At 40.6% G+C, this 23,119-nt stretch overlaps 1 protein-coding gene across 3 annotated transcripts in view; it reads right to left on the reverse strand.

Annotated features, from left to right (window-relative positions):
- Positions 1–11,926, reverse strand: part of Exoc4 (exocyst complex component 4) — a 754,883-nt gene extending 742,957 nt beyond the window's left edge. For all 3 annotated transcript variants that reach the window (XM_028866155.2, XM_037203667.1, XM_037203668.1), the window contains exon 1: positions 11,800–11,926. In XM_028866155.2, coding sequence (XP_028721988.1) covers positions 11,800–11,885 — 86 coding nt within the window. In that variant the 5' untranslated portion in view covers positions 11,886–11,926. The remainder of the gene's footprint in view (positions 1–11,799) is intronic.
- Positions 11,927–23,119: the final 11,193 nt, after the last annotated feature.

The following is a 23,119-nucleotide window of genomic DNA, read 5'->3' on the forward strand; positions in this document are numbered from 1 at the left end:
AAGGCCTCTATGAAGACATTCTCTGTGGGGAAGCTGTTCTAGGGAGGACAGAGGGCCATGAAGGAAAAGGAATTCAAACTGTTAAGGGAAGGAACCGGCAAGGAGAGCACTATGGCTACTTAACAGCTAGTGTAGCAGTGACAGAGGAAGTTAGGAGCCAGACCAGACACAGATCTATGGCCTTTACTCTGGGTGGTCACTGAAGCAACTACTTAGCAGTGATGGTAAGTAATCAGCCAGTGTTTAGTGGTGACAACCAGTAACTACATTTACACTGGTTTCATTTTAATTATATCTCATCTCTTTCAAAAAAAAAAATATCAGAGATGTTTTCTCTAAGAATACAGTAAAATACACAGAACATCATTATATAATTGTAAAATATAAGCAGGTCACATGGCCACATAGAGTTCATTGTAAATGAGTTCTTAATCTACATTTGAGCTTCCAAGCAGCCAAGGCAAAAAGTTCTAATTCTCTTTTTCTAAAAGATAGACTCCTTTAGGCAAGCCAAATTTTCATTTAAAACAACATGGGAGACACTTTACAATAGAGTGAAAGATGTCCTCAACAATCTTCTGAAACAAGGTAACAAATTTTACATCAACGTCTCTACAGGAGCATAATAAAAAAAAAAAAGGCCTCCATATTTCAGGAAAACAAAATAATGTAATCCAAATACATAGTTTTCCAATGATTTGTTTTTTTCATTCTCATCTAAAAACAGAATTTAGAGAAGTTATAGAACTAGGTGAGTTAGATTATCTTAGCAAATCTTTCAACAGCTGAAGCCATCACCTAGCAGTTCTCTGGAGAGTGTAGAGCACACATGTTGGTATCAGTATTGATGCAAGACTGATAACTATCACAAGACAGCATGACAGTCAGTGCGGAATACAATCACTCCTGCCTGGGGTTACCTGTTTGCAGATGACAGACTACTGCTCTGGAAGCTTAGAGTATTTTAACAAGGTGATAAAGGGACAGCTTAGTTATAAACTGAACTGTGCATCCCACCAAAAGGCTTTTTTCTTTTTATGATGACATCTCAATTCTCTCCTTGGACTAGGTTTAGAGATGGCAAAGAGAGGAGGTGATGAAGTTTAGCAAGATCAGGAGAGCCTCAGCTAGGAGTGCTGTTCTCGTGAGACACTTGTTACAAGAAATAAAGTTACACACCTAAAATTTGGTGACTCCTTCAGAATGAGTTAGAACTCAGCAATGTTTCCTGAGAAGTAGACAGATAAAGGCTTAACTGTCTACTAAGGGCATTCCTTGTTAGCCTACACTGGCCTCTCTTCTAGAAATAATAAAAACTAAGAAAACAATTAATGGGGCTGAAGAGATGGCTCAGAGGTTAAGAGCACTGGCTGCTCTTCCAGAGATACTGAGTTCAGTTCCCAGCACCCACATGGCGGCTCTCACAACCATCTATAATGGGATCTGATGCCCTCTTTTGGTGTGCAGGCAAACATGCAGACAGAACACTGTATGCATAATAAATAAATCATATATATACATTATATAGAGAGAGAGAAAAAAAACAATTAATGGAAATTCCTTCAAGCAACTAAGAAAAACTAATTACAAGTATAGCTTCACATATCCAAAAATCACTAATCAGCAAATGACAAAGCACCATCTATGCTAGGAATCAAATGTCCTCGGTTACCCCCTTTCTGAGAAGTACTCCATGTGGGCCTAGGACATCAGCTGGATGCTGCAAGGTTCCTGTGCTTCTTATCATCAAGAACCTCAAACCCACCACCACGAATTGCTTTGCTCAAACACCAGAGCACAAGACAAGAACTGAACCTGAGGGTGGACTAGTTTCCAAGCCTTACTCCAGAAAGTGAAAACCAAGTGCTTCATAACCGGTCTTTTCAGAAGAAAATACACCTTTTTGTTAGTGATCCCACAGATGTCTAGAGTTGATATGACCCTTCCAATATCAATCATGCTTTCTTCCAACCCTGCTCCGTTACATTATCAGTTCTACCCAGCACTTACTTCAAAGTACTAGAGCCACATTTTCTTTCCAAAAAAAAAGAGAACCCAACCCATCTCATACATGGCAGACAGCAAAATACTACAGCCAGCAGGGAACTACAGACAACAGCTCTAGGCATGAGTAGAGAGAAACTCAAAGCCATGAGGAGGAAAAGAGACTGAAGGATACAAACACTACACAGCTCAGAGTTCCAAGCTGATTATGCAAAGCAGGACACACTGCTACACTTCATAGATGCTGAATCATCTGTAACTGCTTCCAGGGAGTTATCAAAATAAGAGGCCCTCATGAATCTGAGATTGAATAAAGGATCACACATTAAAGAAATGCTAGAGATGTGTATCACTACATAATCACACAAGATACACTTTACTCAAAGCATAAGTAAATCAACACCTCGCTTTCAAATCCGATTTTATTCTATTCAATTATACATTGTAATGCCTTGATTCTTAATTATGGCTTATTAGAGCCTATGAAATACAGGATAATCCCATCCTGATAGCAATCCACAATGACAAGTCCCTCTGAAAAAGTTGTCTCATGCATATGAACATCCCTTGACAGTACAGAGAGACTTGTGTACCCTCAAGTGACAGTAAACAATGTCTGCTTTAAAGTCAGCTGAAAACTCACTAGTGTCTGGCTTCAGACAGCACTTAGGGCCAATTATTACACCCAACACATGTGCGTATACTGCTTCAATAGTGCAATTAAGTCAGTTATGCAGAACAGTACTAGAAACCAAAAGGTATAAATTGCTCAGTCAACAAAGGCGGCTACTATCTAAAATTAAGTAAAATCACCCGATTCAGGCATAAAACTGAGCTTAAGGCTGACAAAGTCAACTTAAAACTCCATCTCTTTCCTACTTCCTTATAAAGTCCAACACCCCTCAGAAAGCATTGTCCACAGACAAAGCCTCACTTACTGGTGAGTTCCTCAAAATGATGTTTTACAAGATTCTGGCAGGTATTATGTGGTCAAATACATATTGGAAATTGAGAGGGGTAGGCTTCTTAAATGAAAGCACCCATGACCCTTGAGAATACAGGTGTCATGGAGAAATAACAAGATCTAAAGTAGTGGTTCTCAACCTCCCTAATGCTGCAACCCTTTAATACAGTTCTTCACGTTGTGGTGACTCCAAACCAAAAAAATTATTTTAGTTGCTACTTTATAACTGTAATTTTGCTACTGTTATGAATCATAATGTATATAAATATCTGATATGCAGGATATTTGATATATGACCCCTGTGAAAAGGTCAATCAACCCCCTAAAGGGGTCAAGAACCCAGGATGAGAACCATTGATCTAAAGACTACTACATCATACTGCATTTCTGTGATTTACTGGTCTGCTAAATAGACACTCTGCCTCCAGCCCCTACATAAACATTTTTAATGGAAGTTTTTGACCACATACAAAAGTTAAAAGACTTGTCAAAAAATCCCACCTTCAAGAGATAGTGCCACATTCCAATCTGGCCTCACCTATCCCGGAGCTGGCTCTAACCCTGTTTCCCAACTACATTAGCAAAGTCCCAGGCATGATTCATCTATATATATATAAAGATAGATAGATAATCATTATACAAATGATCTTAACAGCAATGCTTTTTTAAACTTTGAAGTTTCACACACACACACACACACACACACACACACACACACACACACACGCATGTCTTCACATAAGTGAATGCAGAGCCTATGGAGACCAGAGGCATCTGATACCTGTGGTGCTAAAGTTACAGGCAGTTCTGATCTGCCAATATGGTAGCTGGGAACCTAACTGTGAGGTCCTCTGCAAGAACAGAATGTACTGGTAACTGCTGAGTCATCTCTCCACCATGAGTAATACTTTTTTAAAAAGTATATTCACTGAAAAGAAGAAGAAAAGCATAGCTCTATCATTATCTCAACTTTAAAGAAAGGTAACAATTTGAATTTGTTTCTTTTATCTTATTTCCCCAATAAAGTATGTTTAAGGGCTACCCAAACTTTATCATCTTCCAGATAATCTGTTTAGTTATAAAAATGCATATCCATGTCAAATGGGTCAGACAGTGCCTGAGAAGATAGATGATAGACAGATAGATAGATAGATAGATAGATAGATAGATAGATAGATAGATAGATAGAAGGAAAGATAGATAGATAGATAGATAGATAGATAGATAGATAGATAGATAGATAGATAGATAGATAGATAGAAGGAAGGAAAGATAGATAGATAGATAGATAGATAGATAGATAGATAGATAGATAGATAGATAGATAGATAGATAGATAGCAAGCTTTCAAGGGTGAATTTGGATATAAAATGATGTGAATGACAATTCCTGGAAAGAAATTGTGTCTACAAAGACTGACTGATTAAAAGTGCAATGATACAGGGAGACTGGAATGTTGTATGTCCAGAGGCTAAATACCTTGTCTTGACCTAGTTTTAGCCCCTGGAACAGGCATTGCCCATCTCTGTTTAAGAACTAATATCCTGTAACTAACAGATAAAAATTTTTGGAAATCTACTGACTTAGCAAACCAATAGCATCCACCAACCAAAAGCTAAGAACTTCATCAAATAGCATCTTGGGCCTATAGAAAAGCCTCCTGCTGAGCAGTAGTAGCATTCTCATTTAATCCTAGCACTCAGAAGGCAGGGGCAGGTGGATCTCTGAGTTTGAGGCCAGCCTGGTCTACAAAGTGAGTTCCAGGACAGCCAAGACTGTTGCACAAAGAAACCCTGTCTTAGCCGGGCGGTGATGGCGCACGCCTGTAATCCCAGCACTTGGGAGGCAGAGGCAGGAGGATCTCTGTGAGTTCGAGGCCAGCCTGGGCTACAGAGTGAGTTCCAGGAAAGGCGCAAAGCTACACAGAGAAAGCCTGTCTTGAAAAACTGGAAGAAAAAAACCTCCCCCATCTTGCTATAACTGCCTCTCTGATGTACCCACCATGTATTTTAAACTTCCCTTGATTTATGACCTTCTTTGTTCCCTAAAACTATAAAACTGTTCCAACTTTGGAACATGGAATCTGGGATAACCTAAATCTGTGTTCCCAGACTATGGTGCTTTAAAATGACTGCAGAATAAACTATTTCCTATTCTCTTTAGGTGAGAGATGTATTTTTTGTGTCAACAGCAGTAAGTTTTAAATGAAAAACAAACACGATCTTTTGAATTATGTCCTATTTACTTTTTGAAAGGGCTTATAGTAACAAGCAACTCAGAAAAATTCTCATAAAAACCTTAAAATGCATAATTGCTTATATCAACATTAGCAAAGGTAACACAAAAATATTCTTTTATTACTTTGTATTATATTCTGATTGTTTTTAAGGCTGAATCCCTAGCACATAAAAAATGGGCTACTACTATAAGGATCAAGGTCTAATTCATTTCATAGTCTGAAAGCAGTTAACAAAATGTAAACAGCAGCAGAATCAGACTGTGTGCAACAGAAAGCAGAACTTACCACTGCAAACCACCACCAAAAACCCACCAACTAGTAATAAAAGCCTCTAAAGCCTGCCCAAAGAAAACCTACTGCGACCACATTAAACACCACACCAACATCCTCAACACTACTCCTGCAGGTGGCAAAACAACAGATAGATCTGTAAAATGAATAGCTGTCAGTACGCACAATCATTTCAAGGCATGTCTCAGAATAAAGGGTTTTTAATGAGATACGTAATAGGGGCTGGGAATTTAGCTCAGTGGTAGAGACCTGCCTAGCAAGCACAAAGTTCTGGGTTTCGTCCTCAGCTCTGAATCTGTTTCTTTGTTTGTTGTGCATGAACCGGACCCATGCACAAGGTCCTGGGTTTGGTCCCCAGCTGTGAATTAATTAATTTATTGTGCAATGGATTGGACTCATGGCCCGAGGCATGCCAGGCAAGTACTCTCAAATTTAGGAAAAAATCAAGTTTCTAACCAAAAACACTACAGACACTAGAAATGAAGAATTAAGCATCTGAGTGCCTCTGTTCCAACCTGTACAAAGCACCTTAATGTTTTGTCTCATTTCATGTTCCCCCAAACCACACCAGATCTTCTAATCATCCTGTTTCATTAATGGGAACGTAAGACTGGGGGCAGTATGGGGACTGAATGATTCCAAGTTACAAGAGTAGTTAAGTTTTTCTTATCAACCCTAAACTATGCACTGACCCTCTCACCAAAGGCTTGTGTCCAGACATATCTATAAAGGCAAGGGTTGAAAAAATGATGGTATCACCCAATAATAAAACCACAATGCTCAAAGCTTTTAAGAAAATCCAATGTTAAAAATGACTCCTGAGGCTTTAGAAACCAAGACTTGTGTCTCAGCTAGGGTTTCTATTGCCGTAACACCATGAACAAAAAGCAAATTGAGGAGGAAAAGGTTTATTGGTCTTACACTTCTAGATTGTAGTCTATCACTGAAGGAAGTCAGGACAGCAACTCAAATGGGCAGAAACCTAGAGACAGGAGTTAATTCAGAGGCCATGGAGAAGTACTGCTTAATGGCTTGCTCATTGTGGCTTGCTCAGCCTGCTTTCTTTTGGAACATAGGACCAGCAGCCCAGGGATGGCACCACCACCAATAGGCTGGGCCCTCCCCCATCAATCACTAATTTAAAAAATGTTCTACAGGCCTGCCTACAGCCCAATTTTATGGAGGCATTTCCTCAGTCGAGGTTCCCTCCTCCCTCAGATGACTAGTTTGTGTCAAGTTGACATAAATCTAGCCAGCACAAGTCGGTCCCCCAAGATATTAATTCTGCATGTGCAGCCAGAAAATGGAGTTTTCTTCTCATTTCCATAAATGCCATTATCAGCTGTCCCAGAACCTCCTGAAAGTTTAGCGTTTGTTCTGTTTCCAAACAGAGTCTCATGTATCCCTTATCCCAAGGGCTAAAATTACAGGTGTGGACCACCACACCCAGTTTATGCCAGGGCTCAAACCTAGGAAGGGCTTTGTGCTATGCAAGCACTCTACCAACTGAGCTCCATCTCCGGTCCTGACACTGTTGGTTCTGAGAGTAACTTGCAAACATCACTGCATCACTGAGGGGAACAAGGCTGAGGGAAACAGAGTAAGAAATCTACAGGTATTTTGCAATGGGCTCAGATAAAGAGATGGTGCTAGGAACAGTATCTATGCCTAACACAGCTCCTGGGACCCAGCTCAAAACAGTGGCCAGGCTCTTCCTGTCACCAACTGTCACAAACCTCAAAGGCCTCTGTTCAAAGCCCAGATCAAAGCCTGGACCCCTCAACAAACTTTACTTTGAATTAACTATGGGCTGACCAAAATATCCTCTACAGAGAAAGGAAGGAATTTAACAGGAGCCTGCAATAAAGGATTTTCTATGTTTTTGAAATTCCAACTTCTGTGAAGACATAAAAGTTGATGAAAATGTGAGCCTCCAACTGCCTTCAAACCCCCTTGACATCTATAACCAGCCTGTCTACAAAAGCTCTGCTCCAATGTTTCAATAAGGCCTCCTTAAGTCACGACCAGAGTCTGTCTCCCCAATTAAACTGGCTATTTGCAGGCTGACGTACAAAAAAAAAAGACATATTCATTGTTTAATTGGAAAGCAAATCACCTAACAGTAAGTGGTAGACACATTCCCCAATTAAAAATCTGACAAGAACTCACAAAAATAAAATAGCATCTCTGAAATGCCATCTTGCTTATTTCACAACTCCAACTTCACACCAAACAAAAGGTTGAAGTGGGGTAATCAACAGGAAAGAAGGAAGATATGGTGTGTGTGTGTGTGTGTGTGTGTGTGTGTGTGTGTGTGTGTGTGTAAAACTGTCCAAACTGGACTATGTCCACCCAATTAGCTCTGCTATAAAAGGCCAAAGGTGACTAAACCCAAAATCACAGTTAGTGGCAGTCTCCAAAAGACCAAATCGCAAACACCACCTCTCCTCACCAAAAGCCTTCCTCACAGACCTAAGGACTTTTAAACAGACACGAGAATGGACCATTACACAACTGACTAGCCTGAAACGTGTTTATTCAGGGTTTTTAAGTGATTCAAAAGTTTAATTTAAGTACCTTCTAAGTCCCTTTCCATGAAATATAAGATTGCATTTGCACAGCCAGGCAGTGGTTGCTAATACCTTTAATCCCAGAAAACAGGAAGCAGAGGCAGGTGGATCTCTTTAAGTTCAAGGCCAGCCTGGTTTAGAAGGTGAGTCAGAAGAATCAGAAGTTCAAGATGGCAATGAGGCCGGGCTATTTCCTGTGTGTACACTAGCTTACTCCTTATATCAGACCTTATCTGTAGTTTAAGCCAGTACCAAAATGTGTCTACAACAAGAAATGTTCTTATCCTGTATTAAGAATAACATTTTAGCCAGGTATGGTGGCTCACATCTTTAATCCCAGCACTTGGGAAGCAGAGGCAAACATCTCTGTGTTCAAGGTCAGCCTGGTCTACATAGCAAGTCCAGGCCAGCCAGGCTCTATAGTGACACCTTATCTCTAAATAAATAAATAAAATCATTGTAAAAGCAATATAAAATGTTAAAACATATAACCTGGTGTAGAAGTGGTGTTTTTACGCATTTGGGAAAGAGAACTGAAGGAAATTTTTAAACATTCCAAAACAAGAAAAACACTGCTCAATGATATAACAAATAAAGATGAAATAATCCCAACTGTTTAAAAGACAAGCTAATTTATTTTGGGGACAAGATGATGGGTCTAGGGCACCATGAAAAAGCTAGTATATACTAAGTACCCTTACAGGAATACTCAGACTTTTTAAAAAACCATCCTAAAATGGGATTTCCTTTGTGAAGCTTGTTGCCAAAGCAACCAGGAAAGGTCTAGTCTTTCGAGAGAACCTGAAAAACATTAAGGACGGAAGGAGGTAACTGAAGTCCATGGGAAGATATAAGAACAATGAATACTATACACAAGAAGAGCAGCAGGACAAACTGCACAGATCTGAAGAGCCGAAACCAGAATGACACACAGTTCCTGATAAGAAATGCACGGTCCTATTCTATTCTTCCAGTCAGGGCCCTTCTCTCACCCCAAATCCCAACACCAAAACCATACTACCATTCTCTTCTAATGCACTGTTTATGAGTTAAGTGCAAAAGAAAATCAGGACGGAAACAAACAACAGAGATTAGCAGCAGCATCCCTCATTCCAAAGCAAATGCTTCTGTCTCCAAAGGAATGTTGAAACACAAACAGCAACACTCCAGCACCAAAAACATCTAGTCTTGTGTTCATATGTAAGCATAGACCCCAATCTTTACTAAACGTGCCTAGAATGATAGGTCTGGACGTAACTTAATAGCATGATTGTAAAAAGCACAACAAAGGAAACATGTCATTCAAGTGTTCTGACATGATCTGGATTAAGAATCAAAATTACGGCAGTATTTCACAACAGAAGTCAAAGTAAAGGATGCCCTGGGCCAAAATCATGGTGAAAAAGTAAAGGTGATACATACAGATTGGATTAAGAGATGGTTAACCAGCGGCGGGGGGGTGGGGGGGATGGGGGGGTGTGTGCACACCTTTGATCCTAGCACTCGAGAGGCAGAGGCAGGCAGATCTCTGTGTGTTTGAGGACAGCCTGGACTACAGAGTGAGTTCCAGGACAGCCAGAGCTATTACAGAGAGAAACCCTGTCTCAGAAAAAGAAAGATAGAAAACCAAATAAGAGTAGGTATTGTGATGTACACCTGTGATACCAGCACTCAGCAGACAGAAGCAAGAGTCCAAGGTTACTACTATTTACATAATGAATTTGAAGCCAGACTGGGATATAGGAGACCATAACTCAATACAAAATAACAATGTCATACACCGTCCCGCAGTGGGTGATGCCCCCAGAAGATGAAAAAGAATTGACCCTTCAAGGCAAATGTATGTATCCACATCAGAATCAGTTAAAAAGCTTTAAGGCCTTTTTAAATATCACATACTGAGGGTAAAACTGTCACTTAAGAAATCTGACCCACGCTGGGCAGTGGTGGTGCACGCCTTTAACCCCAGCACTCAGGAGGCAGAGGCAGGTGGATCTCTGTGAGTTCGAGGCCAGCCTGGTATCCAAAGCGAGTTCCAGGAAAGGCGCAAAGCTACACAGAGAAACCCTGTCTCGAAAAAAAACAAAAAAGAAAAAAAAGAAATCTGACACACAAAGCCTACATACAGGATCAGAATCACAAAGAGGACGGGCATTTGTTTACAGTTGCTACTTTCCCTAACCCACTCCACTTCCATTGGAAGTGACCACTCCTTCCATAAATTCTCCATCTCTGTAACACTCCATCTTTCTCCAAGTCCATTTCATACTCTTTATACATCTTTATCTCAAAAGTAGAATACACACTCAAGAGTAATATTATATCTGACTTGTCTTTGAAAACCTCACGGCATTCATTCACTCATTCAACAAATATTTCCTAAATACCAAATAAATGCCAGGCACCATACTCCAGTAAATATCTATTGTTTATGGGTGTTGACTATCAGGCAAGAAAAAAAAACAAGTTCAGAAAAAGATTCCAAGCACTCATACTAGAATTTCAGAAAAAATTAAGATAGGGTACTACAAATGCTTTGCTTGGGGTTTTAACATCACGGGATAAATCTGTGCTGTATAGTCTTACAGTTACACAAGCCTATTTTCTCTTCAAGACCTACCTACTTTTCTGTGAAAAGTATATTATTTTCACAGAAAGTTCTATCCTCTCATTTGTAAAATAAAATTGATAATAATGTAACAGGCCATTGTTTTAAACTACTGTCTCTGACATAAAACCCACAGATAGGTCTTTCTCAGTCCAGTAAGTGGTCAACTTTCTGAAGCTTGATTTATCCATTCTTTCAAGGGCTTACAACCTACCAAATTCTGGTAGGTCCTGGGTTTTAAAAAAAAAAAAAAAAATCATCAGGACCATTACATGAGCCCTTCTTAAGAATTCAAATCAAAGTGAAGGATAAGTGGGAGAAGCAAGGGGCATTTGGTTCATGAAAATATATAGGGTAAAATTCAAATGACAACAACGTATAAATGTGTCAGAGTGCGTTTTATTCGGGCTGGTCTAAATTTGTTTAACGTTTTGAACATTTTTTTTTTTAATTGTCCACCACTGCCACTCTCACCCTATAACTTCAGGAAGAGAGTAGTGACACGGAGGGCGACGTGAAATTCTGGTGTGGTTCTGAGGGGGAAACTGGAAGAAGAAGCAAGCGAACAGACTAAGAAACACATGTGTCCCTTCGATATCCAGTCCGAACCGGCTCACCGCAGAACCTGGGCTCAGCGGTGGCAGGGCTGGGGCTAGTCACAGGTGGTGGGAAGTGCCCAGAACGGGACACTCGCGAAGTCCCGACAGGGGCCACCGCGGGCCTGGCCGCCGGGAGCCCGGGCCACCGCCGGGAGCCCGGGCCACCGCCGGGAGCCCGGGCCACCGCCGGCCTGGCTGAGTGCGAGCTGCCCCGGGTCAGCCAGTACCTGGTTTAGGAATGAATGAGCACACCTGCGCCGGGCTGCTTCCCGAACCCAAGCCAGCCAGCTTGGAGGGCCGGGGACCCAAGTCAAGACCCTGCCCTGAGGAGCAGGCTGAGGGGCGGGCCCCAGAGAAACGGGGAGTCCTGGGGGCCGCCCCGCCGGACCACAGGCCCTGGGGAGGGGCTGGGGAGGCCAGGAGGAAGGGAAGGGCCGGCGGGCGGGACCCGCCCGACGCCTCTCCCTTCCTCAGCGGAGGGCGAGCCGCTGCCCTGTCCTCACCCTGCCTCCTGCCTCCCTCACCTGATCACCGAGATGAGCAGCCCCGAGGGGTCTTTGCTTTTGCTGACTGTGCTCCTGTATTTCCCACCAGCTGCTTCTGCCGCCATCTTGGTGCGAGAGCGAGAGCCAGGTGCTTGACAGGACCGGGAAAGAGTAAACTCCGCGGCGGAACATCCACCAATGGCAGAAGAGAACCGCGGAGGCGCGGAAATGAAGAGACCAATCACTAGAGTGAGAAGGCGGGACTGATGCTCAGCTGGAGGCCGAGGCGTCTGTCCGCTCTAAGCACTCTGGGAAACGTAGTTCTGCGAGTTCTGGGCATGCCTGGACAATAAACCAGTGGCCACTTCAAGTCTCCCACTTGGTATCTGCTTTAGATCTCTTCACACCTTAAGTTGTCTTCCAGTGTACTCCCTTTTATAACTTTACACTTTTTTAATTTAATGTATCAAAATGGATAAGCAGATGCTTGTATTTGAATGAAGGCCCCAAAGTTATGCTGGTGCTTGAGTGTGCAAAAATATTAACTTCAAATACTGTCTTTAAATCAGCCAAATGCAAAAACTTATAATCACAGACTTTTTTTGATATTTTCTAAGACTGAATTTTTCAACATTTGTCTTATGCGTAAGTTCAATTTGTCATGTTGCAGGTTTTCTGAAAAAAAAAAACATTTAGAAGCAGGCAAGTGAATATTGATGAAGGAAAGGTAATAACTGAAAAACAAACAAACAGAGTGCAGATGTCTTCCAAACTAAATAAAATACAATGATAATGCACAGTGGTGTCTAAACGCAATTTGAACTGGTAAAGTGCTGTTTCCTGCAGTGGTTCTACTGACGAGACAAGGTCAGAATGTGGATGGAAAATGAGAAGACCGGGGGACAAGAATGATAATATATCAAGGAGGAGGTAAGGGGGTGATTTTCTTATGGAAGTGAAAACTGAAGAGTTCCAGAAACAGAAAGTTGACTGACTCAGTCTGGAGCTGCAGACAGCTGACGCAGAATACAGCCACTTTAATTAAGTGGTAGACATTCACACTGACCTTTTAATCCCTCAGAAATCGTACAGAGAACTTCAGAGTTCCCAATCATTCCAACCCTAAAGACTTGTTCCTAAAGAAATAGAAGGCTAAGGGGCTAGAGAGATGGCTCAGCAGTTAAGAGCACTGGCTGGCTCCTCTAGAGGACCTGGTTCAATTCCCAGCAACCACATGGCAGCTCACAACTGTCTGAAACTACAGTTGCAGGGTATCCAACAACCTCTCACAGACATGAATGCAGACAAAACACCAATACACATTTTTAAAAAATTTAAAGAAAAAAAGGAGTTGAAAAAAGAAATAGAAGGTTATATAGAACACTCAAATTTGGTGAACCACCTGAAGTATTAAATAAATTGTGGATAGATCACATGAGAAAATTACATATACCCATCAAAAGTCATAACTTCAGTGGTTTTGATGAAAATAAGATTTTTGTACCTAATGCAAAACACAGCCATGAGTAATTCACAGGGGAAAAGAGAGGCCGTAGTGTCAAATGGTTACAAACGCAGGCTGTGGAAGAGGAAAGCATCTACCCCATTTGTTCTCAACCTTCTTAATACTGTGGCCCTTCAATACAATTCCTCATGCTGTGGTGACCCCAACCAGAAAATTGTCTGGTTGCTACTTCATAACTGTAATTTTGTTACTGTTATAAATTGTAATGTGAACGTCTGGTATGCAGGATATCTGATATGCGACCCCTATGAAAGGGTTGTTCAACCCTTCAAATGGGTTATGACCCGTAGGTTGAGAACTGCTGACCAAAACTGATACAGAAAAATCTTTTGTAGAAATTCAACATACTCTTAAAATAAAAACATTAAAAAGAAATTCCAAATAGAAGGAAATTTCATAAACATAATGAAATTTTAAAAATAACAGTATGTAAAATAAAAAACAAGCTTTCTCATTAAGATTAGAAACAAGATAAGGATGTCCATTTTCTTTTTTTTTTTTTTAATTTATTTTACATGCATTAGTGTAAAGGTGTCAGATCCTCTGGAACAGGAGGTACAGACAGTGGTGAGCTGTCATGTGGGTGCTGGGAATTGAACCTGGGTCCACTGGAAGAGCAGCTACTGCTCTTAACCACTGAACCATCTCTCCAGCCCCAGGATGTCCATTTTCAATGTGTCTATTCAATAAAATTCTGGAAACCAGAGCCAGAGCAAGAAAAAAAGTAAAAAGCATCTAATTTCCAAAGATAGAAATACAACAATCTCTATTTGAGGACAATATGAATGTATCATAAAGAATATCACAAAACACTACTAGAGGTGATGGGCATGGTGGCGTACGCCTTTAATCTCAGGAGGCAGAGGCAGGAGGATCTCTGTGAGTTCCAGGCCAACCTGGTCTACAAAGCAAGTTCCAGAACAGCCAAGGCTGTCACACAGAGAAAAACCTGTCTCAAAAAAAACAAAACAAAGCAAAAAAAACACCAAAACAAACAAACGAAAATGAAAACAAAACACTACTAGAGCTAATAAAAGAATTCAGTGGTCTCACGGGATACAAAGTACAAAAATTCAGTGTACAATATTGTATATATTCCTATACAATAAGAAAGAGCAATCTTAAAAAGGAACTAACCTAGCCTAGGCATGGTAGCACACATCTTTAATCCCAGTATTTAGGAAATAACGACAGATGGATGTCTGTGAGTTCCAGGTCAGCCTGCTCTACATAGAGTTCCAGGACATTCAGGACTTTGTAGAGAGACCCTGTCAAAAGGAAGGAAGGAAAAAAAGGAAGGAGGGAGGAAAAGAAGGAAGGAAGGAAGGAAGGAAGGTTAACCAAATAATCCCAACTCAACAGAAAAAGAATAAAACAAGAATAAATTTAAGCAGGAAAATCAAATATGTTTATGCTGAAAACTACAAAATATTGCTGGAAAAAAAATAAAGGAATCCCTAAGCGCATGAAAAACATCATAGATGAGAAAATGATGCAGCTAAGATGACAAAACTTTTTCAGTAACAGAATAGTTGATTCCAAAGGTCATGTGGAAACATAAAAATCCCTGAATAGCCTAAACAATATTGGAAAAGAAAAAAATGCAGAAGCCTGGGGAAATAGCTCAGTCAGTAAAGTGCTTAGCACAAAAGTACAAGGACCTGTGTTTTATAACCAGAACCCAAGTAAAACACCAGGCACAGCTAAATGAACTCACGACCTCAGCACAAGGGAAGCAGGAGGATCCTTGGGACTCACTGACCAGCCAGCCTAGCCAAATAGGCAAGCTCCAGATTCAGTGAGAGACCCTGCCTCAAAAACAAACGAGGTGGATGGCAAGTGAGGAAGACACCTATGGTTGCCCTCAGGACTTAACACACACACAAACACACACACACACAAAGAATAAATATAGAGGATTTGCATTTTTCTGGTTTCAAACCACAGAGAAAAGCTAGAGCAATCAAAAAGAGAAGTGCTAACATAAAAGGAAACACATAAATGGAATGCAACTGAGAATCCAGAGATAACCCCACATGTCCGTGGACTGTTGGCTTTTTTTCTATTGTTAAGATTTATGCATTTTAATTTTATGTGTACAAATGTTTGCCTGCATGGATGTAAATGCATACATGTATGTGCCCTGGTGCTTGCAGAAGCCAGAATAGGGCATCAGATGACCTGGAACTGGAGGTGCAGATGGTTGTAAGCAGCCGTGTAGGTGCTAGTGAGCAAACCTAGATCTTCTGCAAAGGCAGCAAGTTCTCTTTTTTAAATATTTACTTATTTATGCATATGAGTGCTCTATTTGCATGTATGCCTGCATGAAAGAACAGGGCATCAGAGCCCATTATAGATGATTGTGAGCTACCATGTAGTTGCTGGGAATTGAATGCTGGACCTCTGAAAAACAGCAAGTGCTCTTAACCTCTGAGCCATCTCTCCAGTCATGATCAGTTGGATTTTTGACAAGGATTCCAGTATCATTCAAAATGATATTTTGATTATCATTTTTTTAGCTGAAAATCGAACCCAGGGCCTTGCGCTCTACCACTGAGCTAAATCCCCAACCCTTGATTATCATTTTTAAAATGTGACTATTTCAAATATGAGGAGGAGAATAATTTTTTTCAATAAATGACAATAGAACACTAGATATAAACATGGAAAAAAATGAAATGGACACCTATCTCATACCACACACAAAAACTAATTCAAAATGTACCAAAGTCCTAAATATATGATTTAGAACTTTTGGAAGAAAATATAGAGGTAAATCTTTATGATCTTAGATTTAACAATGGATTATTATTATTATTTTTATATACGACAGCAAAAGTAAGAGCAACAAGAGGAAAATGTATATTAAAATAGGACTTTATTTTATATATATGTAAGTTATATATCTGATATTTTTTAAAGCTCAAAAGGATGTACATAAATGCTCAACATTATTATTAGAGAAATGAAAATGAAAACGATAATAGCTACCACTTCACATTCACTGGGCTGACTATGTATTTTTCTTGATTAAAATTTATTTACAGTAAGTTACATATTTGATGGGGAGCACGTGTGGAAGTCAGAGGACAGTTGCAGGAAGCAGTTCTTTCCTTTCACCCCGTTGGCCTCAAACTCACACTAGCCTGTGCTGAGATTAAAGGCATGGGCCACTACACCAGCCCCCAGTGAAACATGAATGCTCGCAAATACATAAAGCAATCAGAACAGTGTTGCTGAGAATATGAACTGTTTCAGTCAATGTGGAAATAGTGGTTTCTTTCACAAATAATACCCATGAGAATTACAAGTTCAAAAATAATATGCACATAAGCATTCATTGAAGCATTATTGACAATAGTGATAAATTTGGTGTAATATGAGTTGTGTGAATGTGGTTAAACAAATATGGACTGCTCATACAATACAATACTTCAAAGCCATAAAAAGGAGTGAAGTACTGGTGCATTCTACAACATTAATACTCCTCGAAACACTGTGCCAAGTGAAAGAAGCCAGACATAAAGACTGAAGAGTCCATTTATATAAAATAGTCTAGCCGGGCAATAGTGGCTTATGGTGATATTTTATTTGTGCTGAATGTGATTTTATTTGTAGGTTAATAAATAAAGTTACCTGGAGATCAGAGGTCAAAAAACGAGCCATAAGCAGAGTCAGGCAGTGGTAACACACACCCTAAATCCAATCATATGGCAGAGTCTCGGTGTAGTCAAAAACACAGCCAAATGTGATAACAGGAGCCTTTAATCCCAGTACCAACCATAGAGACCTGAAGGTCTGTATAGACAGGCAGTGACGAGGAAGTCATGTAGCTGGGTTTACAGCCAATGAGAAGGCAGAACAGGAAAGCAATCAAAGCACAGGTTAGGCAGGAAGAGGTCTCTCTCTGGGGAAGCAACTACTGGTGGTAAGCTAAAGCGAGTTGTGGCTATTGTTCTGATCTCTTTGGCTATTTACTCTGTATTTGGCTTTGTTTCTTATTTACTAAGACTGTTTAGAATTTCGTCTACAGTGCCTCATGCCTTTAATCCAAGCACTGAGGAGGCAGAGACAGATGGATCTCTGAGTTCAAGGCCAGCCTGCTCTATAGCTAGAATTCCAGGACAGTCAGGGTGAAACAGTGAAACCCTGTTTCAAACATACACACAAACACACACATGCACACATGCACTCACACACAAAATAATAAATAAATAGATAGATGATACATAGATAGATAGATAGATAGATAGATAGATAGATAGATAGATAGATGCAGAAATAAAATAAAACATTCAGAATGGGTAAATTTATAGAAACAAAAAGCAAATTAGTGAGTATGCAGAGCTGGGGGGAGGGTCACTTTATGCAGCAAAGTGTGTAATACTAGACAGATTCAGTGTTTATACTTGTATAAGTTTTGAATCTATTAAGCCTACTGTTAACACATTTAAGATGATAAAAAAGGCAGTTTATGTTGTGTGTATTTTAAAGTATGTATTTGTGCTATAGTACTGCCTAGATTCAATCCAAGGTCTCAATTGATTCCACCTTCCCTTTGAAAAGAGACTTAAGCCATTCTGTGCCTCAGTTTCCATATCTGTTAGGCCGGTAGTAAAATGACTTCAAAGGCATGCTTCAAAGTGTCTAAAGTATGTCTCGGACAGTAATGTGAGGTTGTTTTAAGACACAGTAATTGAAGACAGGTGGTGGTGGAGCATGCCTGTAATTCCAGAAATCCCCAGGCAGAGGCAGGTGGATCTCTGTGAGTTCAAGGCAAGTTCAAGGCCAGTTTGGTCTACAGAGTGAGTTCCTGGAGAGCCAGAGCTACACGAAGAAACCCTATCTCAGAAAACACACACACACACACACACACACACACACACACACACACACACACACACACTAATTTGGGTAATTTTTCTTTTATCTGTATGCTTTCTTATGGATCTTATACATTTTAAGTGGAAATAAACAAATGCATTTTATTTAAAAGCATGATTTGGATAAGTGTCAAAAATGATGGACTGCTTTTATCACATACTAGAACTGTAATTAGGTGATAATTAAATTATCACACAGCAAATTAAACCCTCAAGAAAGAGTTCTAATTGTCCTGTTTCATATCACACTTAAGGAAAACTTAACCCCATATACCTTTCATCTTCTAGTGATAAATATAGTCTTTGACATTGTTTCTATTCTTGGTTGCCTTGAAGAATACTCCAAGCTTGTACTAGAATGTGGAAAAACTAGTTTGTTTGTTTGTTTAATTTTACAGGAGGATTAGTAGATAACTATCAGCCTTTAACATAGACTCCCAAACTCAACAGGCTACTTAGAACTAAATAACATTTCTCAACATATAAGAGATTAGTTATAGAAACTTTTATGTAGGGATGATGCCGTGCACATGGAGTAAAGAGATTTAGAAATGAACACAGTCCAAAGAATTTGCTGAACACACACACACACACACACACACACACACACACACACACACACACACTGCTGAAGATGTTTCAGTGAAAAAGAATCAAAGAAAGCTGGGATGGCTAGCAAAATCTTCATGAACAGATAGGTTGTAGTTAAGCTGACTTTAAAAATAGAATGGAAGGGCTAGAGAAATTGCTCAGGGCTTAAGGGTACATGCTGCTGTTGCAGAGATCTGAGTTTGGTTCCCAGCCCCATGTAGGCCTCCAGCTCCAGGGTATCTGACACCCTTTTCCTGTTTCAGTGGTATCTTAGTTACGATTACTGTTGGTGTGATGAAACACTGTAACCAAAAGCAACTTGGGGAGGAAAGGTTTTATTTGGCTTCCACATCACTCACTGTTTATCATCAAAGGAAGTCAGGATAGGAGCTCAAGCAGGGCAGGAACCTGGAGGCAGGAGCTGATGCAGAGGCCATGGAAGGACGCTGCTTACTGGCTTGCTTCCCATAGCTTGCTTAGCCTGCTTGCTTGTTTTTTGCCGGGGGTGGGGTGGGGGTGGGGGGTGGGGGGGTGTTCGTTTGGTTGGTTGGTTTCTTTGGGTAGTCCTGGCTGTCCTGAAACTCAAAGATGGCCTGCCTCTGCCTCTTGAGTGCTGGGATTAAGGGCATGAGTCACCACTGCCCAGCAACAACCTGCTTTATCATAGAACCCAGGACCACCAACCCGGGAGTGGACTCACCCACAATGGACTGGGCCCTCCCACATCAATCACTAATTAAGAAAATGCCCTATAGGCTCTCCTACAGCCCAATTTTATGGAGGCATTTTTTTCTCAATTGAGGTTTACTCTTCTCAGATAACTATGGCTTATGTCAAGTTGACATAAAACTAGCCAGCAAACATGGGCACCTGCACACACACACACACACACACACTGCTGTAGTTAGGATTTCTATTGCTGTGAAGAGACACAATGACCATGGCAACTCTTACTAGGAAAACATTTATTGGGGTGGCTCACTTATCACTTACAGTTTCAGGAGTACAGTCCATTATCATTATAGTGGAGAGCATGGTGTGGAGGCAGATATGGTGCTGGCTATGTCTTGATCAGAAGGCAACAGGAAGTACATTGTGACACTGGGCAGTGTCTTGAGCATAGAAAACCACAAAGCCTGTCCCCACAGTGACACCTTCCTCCAACAAGGCCATACTTATTCCAACAAGGCCACACCTCCTAATAGTGCCACTCCCTTTTGGGGCCATTTTCTTTCAAACCACCACACAACATAATTAAAAATAAATATTTTTAAAAATAGGCTAGAGACTTAAATTCCAGAAGAAAAAGAAAGGGGGAGGAAGGGGCAGTGGAGGGGAAGGAGGCAGACAAACTAAGGCACAAGATGAAGCTGTGAATCATGTTCAAGGAGACAACTGGTCTTGAATAAATGGTTATGGATGAAAGGTGGTGCCACAGGGTGAAAAGGCACACAGATGATCTCAGAAAAGATCTCAAAGCCCACAGCTAGACCCTGCCTAAGTTTATGCAATGAAGTTCACAAACAGTACACGTGCATGTCTTGTTTTATGTTGTCTATTATTTTGCAAACCAGGGCAGACTATTTTATTATTACATCTGTAATATACCCAGAGGCTCTTAAAACCATGGGAACATCCAATTAAATAAAAATGCTTTGACCTCTTTGGATGAGCAGCTCCATATAAATCCAGGGTATTGATATTCTTATTATTGCAGATAAATGGAATGTGTGAATGTGGCCAGCTCAGCAGGAGAATGGCTTCCCTGAGATTCATAAAAATTGCCCAGGTCTTGGTGTCTGCAGAGCAGCAGACATAGGCATCAGTGACTAGAAAACAAGGGTCTCTTGATACCAGCAAGGGGGGCAGAACTCCAGAAAAAGAGCTGTTTTATGCCCCCACCAGCCCCGCCTCTGTACAAGAGGCAACTCAGCTAAGATATGAAAAATGCACGTTAGGCATGGCAGAGTAAATTAAGGCATGGGATCTAGATTATATTAAAAAGAAAAAGTCAATGATATGTTCCTCATGAAAAAAGCAAATGTCTTATTTTATTTAGGATTTAAATTTCATACCAGCTTTTTCAATTACTGTGGCATAAATAAATCTTACCTAGTGTAAGCTTAGCTGAAGATATATACATATTGCGGTCTATTTGGAGGAAAATTTTATAAGTAGATCACAATAGGCTATAATTCTGACCAGTAAATTCTATTGTTCATACTCAGTACCTGGTTCATTTTGGCCTCTAATAGAATCCATGTTGATTTGGGTTTCCGAGTAAGGTTTGGTTTCTGGAAATTGGTCCAAGAATGGTAGATTAAGTTTGATTTTGTTGAAGGAGGGAAGAGTAACCATTCTTTCTCTGGAACACGATCCTGTCTTCTGACTATCTAGAGCAGCAACATTCTTCCAGTTCCTCTGCTAGACTCAAGAAGTGCTGATGGGCCGGAGAAATGGTCAGTGAGTTCAGTGTGAGGAGCTGAGTTCAGATCTCCAGAACCCATGTGGAGCCAGACCAGGTTCCACTTCTCCATAGTCCCAGTGATCCAGGAAGGTGAGAGGTGGGGACAGGAGAATCCTGGAAGCACCCAGGCCAGCCAGTCTGGTGTACACAGTAGTTAACAACATGGTATAGGAGATGACTGACATGGGAAGTTGTCCTGTGACCTCCACTCATGCAGTATGGCACATGCATATCTGTAATCATGCACATACACATATACATGTAACTCCCACACACACACATACACACACACACACACACACACACACACACACGCACGCACGCACGCACGCACGCACGCACGCACGCACACATGCATACACAAAGAAATACTGAATGTAATACATGCTCCAGACACTACATGGAGCCAAATACCTCTACATGCCCTCAATTCTGCCTCAAACTAGACCTATGATTCCTCTTGTCTTGAATCCCCTTCATTTTCTCAACTGTGTTTCATATTTCAGCAAAAGTAGTTAAAAAATCTATCAAGTGAAGGGGCTAGAAGTGAAGCTTAATGTATAGTATGCATGCAAAAAAACCACAGGGTTGGACTCCAATACTACACTTAAAAACTAATTTATTGCTGGGAGGTGATGGTGCATACCTTTAATCCCAGCACTCGGGAGACAGAGACAGGTGGATCTCTGTGAGTTCAAGGCCAGCCTGGTGTACAAAGTGAATTCCAAGGCAGCCAAGATTACACAGAGAAACCCTGTCTCAAAAAAAAAAACCAGAAATTTTTTAAAGAGAGAAAAAGATCCATGCAATGAGATGGAAAACTATAATATGGAAAATAATTGTTTCAAGTTACATAGTTCATAATGTTCTAATATTCAGAAAATATAAACAATTATCACAACTCAGTAACAAAATAGTAATCCAATTTTTAAAAAAATGGAACGAAACTCTGAATCTTCATTTTTCAAAAATAAATACAAAAATGATCAATAAACATACAAAAAGATGCTTGGTGTCATCATCCATCTGGTAAATAAAATCAAAACAACAAAAAATAACATTTTTAATTTTATGTATTATAACTATTATTGCATGTGTGTGCACATGCGCAGTGTGAGTGTGGCGGTCAGAGGACAGCCTTCAGAAATGAGTTCTCTCTCCCCACTTGCTCACAAGGCAGGACCTCTCTTGTTTCTGCTGTGCTGCCCACTTCTGGATTCTTCTCCTGTCTATGCCTCCCACCTCACCATGGGAATGCTGAGATCACAGATGTACTAACTGCATCCAGATCTGCTCATGTAAATTCTGAGGACTGAGCTTGGGATACCAGGCTTACGAGAGGAGCACTCCCACAGGCCTGAGCTAGCACCTTATACTGCCCGGGTTGGCTGCCAATTTATGTATTTATTTATTTATTTATTTATTTATTTATTTTTAATTTTTGGTTTTTCAAGACAGGGTTTCTCTGTGTAGTTTTGGTGCCTATCCTGGATCTCACTCTGTAGACCAGGCTGGCCTTGAACTCACAGAGATCCGCCTGCCTCTGCTTCCCAAGTGCTGGGATTAAAGGCATGCGCCACCACTGCCTGGCGGCTGTCGCTTTTTTAAGAGAAAACAAACTTGGCCTGCATGTGGGAAGATGGAAGTTCAGTATGTCACTGGTGAGTATACAAAGCAGTATAGCTACTATAGAAAACCATTTGGTGACTTTTCAAAACGATACATATAAATCACCTTATAACCCAGCAGCCCCACTGCTTAGTATCTTCCCCTAAAAGTTAGAAACTGATACTCAAACAAAAATTTGCATGTGAATGGTCATAGTATCACTTACCACAAAAACCAAAAGGTATAAACAACACCACTATCTATCAATAAACGTACAGATAAACA

The sequence above is a fragment of the Peromyscus leucopus genome, chromosome 3, assembly GCF_004664715.2.
Source record: "Peromyscus leucopus breed LL Stock chromosome 3, UCI_PerLeu_2.1, whole genome shotgun sequence".
NCBI classification, from domain to species: domain Eukaryota; kingdom Metazoa; phylum Chordata; class Mammalia; order Rodentia; family Cricetidae; genus Peromyscus; species Peromyscus leucopus.